Here is a 2,500-nt window from a genome sequence, read left to right on the forward strand (position 1 = left end):
TATGAATGAAATTAATAGCACAAATCAAAGCCCAAAGCCGCACGAACACACAGACAAAAGACAACTTCTCGAGGCACTCACTGACGACGTGGAATTGTACGAAGTGGCTCATCTTGGGCTCAGTCGATATTTGGCACTCGTACCGCCCGTCGTCTCGTTCCTGCACGTACTTCACCTGCAGCGTCCACGTCTCCGTGTCCTCCTCGTGCCACGCCTGGAACCGCTCGTCGGCGATGAAGGTGTACCGGTCCACCGTCAGGATGTGCGAGTCGCGGCTCCTGATCCAGGATATCTGGAATGGTCGAATAGGGGAATGAGAGTTGGAATAGGACTAGGTGTGAATAGGTTTATGAGAGTTAGACTAGGATTAGGTGTGAATAGGAGAATGAGAGTTGAATGAGAGTTAGACTAGGCTTAGATCTAGGTGTGAATAGGAGAATGAGAGTTAGACTAGGCCTAGATCTAGTGTGAATAGGAGAATGAGAGTTGGACTAGGACTAGTACTAGGTGTGTGGATAGGTGAATGAGAGTTGGACTGTGCTAGGTGCTGACAGGTGAATGACAGTTGTACTAGGACTAGGTGCAAATAGGTGAATGAGAGTTGAACTAGGACTAGGTGCTAGCAGGTGAAGGAGAGTTGGACTAGGACTGAGTAGGTTAAATAGTGAATTAGGTGAATGTAAATTGCTCTAGGACTAAGACTAGGACTAGATGCAAATAGGTAAATGAGAGTTGAATAAGACTAGGACTCAATTGGTTCAATTATGAAATAGGGAGATAAACCCCTATTAATGTGGAACAAGCCTATACAGGATCCACTGACTTGAAGGGTGAAATAGATAACCCAAGGATACACCATAATGATTCAGGAGGCAGCATCCTACGTATATCCCCAATTAAATATGTTAATGTCAGGTAGAGAGGCCTAGGACCCTATACTATATCAGTATCAGGTACGTCCATATTAGGCACCTGACTCGTGTATTCCTGACCACCACCAGTATTATGGACGATTTCCAAATGTTGGTCAGTAGAATTTCCAGACCCAAACTTTAATTAAGGAACCATTAAACTGGAAAGCGTAATTAAAGCAACTTTGGTGTTTAAGTTTGCTCGTTGGCTTTTTAAGGTCTTCCTGAAAACCGGGAGATATCCTGCCTGTAAAATACATGTGTAAATAATTTGTGAAGTAAAAAAATGATTTTCTATTTGGACTCTTCCCGCACAGAAGAGAGACGAATAAATAGTCAGCTGAAAAATTTGCAGCTCTAATTTAAACGCATCGTGAACTTGCAGGGACATATTTAACGCGAGAGAGACAGGAGACGTTTGAGAGCTGAGAGACAGAAAGAGACATCTATGGCCTGAGAGACAAGAGACGTTTGAGAGCTGAGAGACAGAAAGAGACATCTATGGCCTGAGAGACAGAAGAAGATGTCTCTAAGACTTGAGAGACAGAAAGAGACATCTATGGCCTGAGAGACAGAAGGAGATATCTCTAAGAATTTGAGAGACAGAAAGAGACATCTATGGCCTGAGAGACAGAAGGAGATATCTCTAAGGACTTGACAGAAAGAAAGAGACATCTATGGCCTCAGAGACAAGAGTCGTTTGAGAGCTGAGAGACAGAAAAGATTAGTATGTGACCTGAGACACAGGAGATATCTAAGACTTGGGAGACAGAGACGTCTGAGTCTGAGAGAGACACGAGAAATAGCCATTTACGACTTAAGAGACATAGAGGGAGGAGACGTTCGACTGTGGAAGATCTCAGGCACACAACATTGACGTAGTACCCTTCGAGCACGAGTTCTCAAACTTAGAATGGAGAGAGAGAGAGAGAGAGAGAGAGAGAGAGAGAGAGAGAGAGGTACAAAAATTGAATTAAAAATCTGTCTGGAAATACTGTTGCGTATCTTATAGAAAATACAAGAAGAATATTCATAAAATGATTCTGTCTTTATTATATGAAATGCGAAGAGAATGTATTTACAATAATTTATAACAATATAGAAATATTCCAAGATATTTACCTATTAAAAGAATCTTGAAAACGGAACAACAGGACACTGAGAGAACCTTTGAAAATAGGTGAATTACGAAGAGAACGCAGAAGCTGAAGCAATAGAAATGGTGAATGGGAAGAGGAAATGAATAACAAAAGGACAAGAAAAACCCAAGATAGGATTAAGAACTTATCAGAAGACGACGTAAGCAAAGAGAAAATTATAATTATATCAAGAAATATTTAGGTGAACGGAAGAAATCCAATAATGATAAGAAAATCAAGCAGAATAAACTGAAGGAAAATGAATGAATAAAGATGAAGGAGAAGAGAAAGACGACATTGAAAAAAAGCACGATAAACTGAAGGAAGATTAAAGAACAAAGATGGAGAAGAGAGGGACGACATTGGAAACAAAAAGAAGGATGTCCAGAAAGAATTAGAAGTGATAAGAGAAAACGAACACAATAAACCGACAAAAATTAACAATGTAAC

The 2,500-nt window shown here is 40.6% G+C and overlaps 1 protein-coding gene across 3 annotated transcripts in view; it reads right to left on the reverse strand.

Annotated features, from left to right (window-relative positions):
- Window positions 1–2,500, reverse strand: part of LOC135202509 (inactive tyrosine-protein kinase 7-like) — a 197,062-nt gene that overhangs the window by 16,924 nt on the left and 177,638 nt on the right. For all 3 annotated transcript variants that reach the window (XM_064231942.1, XM_064231940.1, XM_064231941.1), the window contains exon 4: window positions 82–292. In XM_064231942.1, coding sequence (XP_064088012.1) covers window positions 82–292 — 211 coding nt within the window. The remainder of the gene's footprint in view (window positions 1–81; window positions 293–2,500) is intronic.

This window comes from Macrobrachium nipponense, chromosome 30 (assembly GCF_015104395.2).
Source record: "Macrobrachium nipponense isolate FS-2020 chromosome 30, ASM1510439v2, whole genome shotgun sequence".
Taxonomy (NCBI): Eukaryota; Metazoa; Arthropoda; class Malacostraca; order Decapoda; family Palaemonidae; genus Macrobrachium; species Macrobrachium nipponense.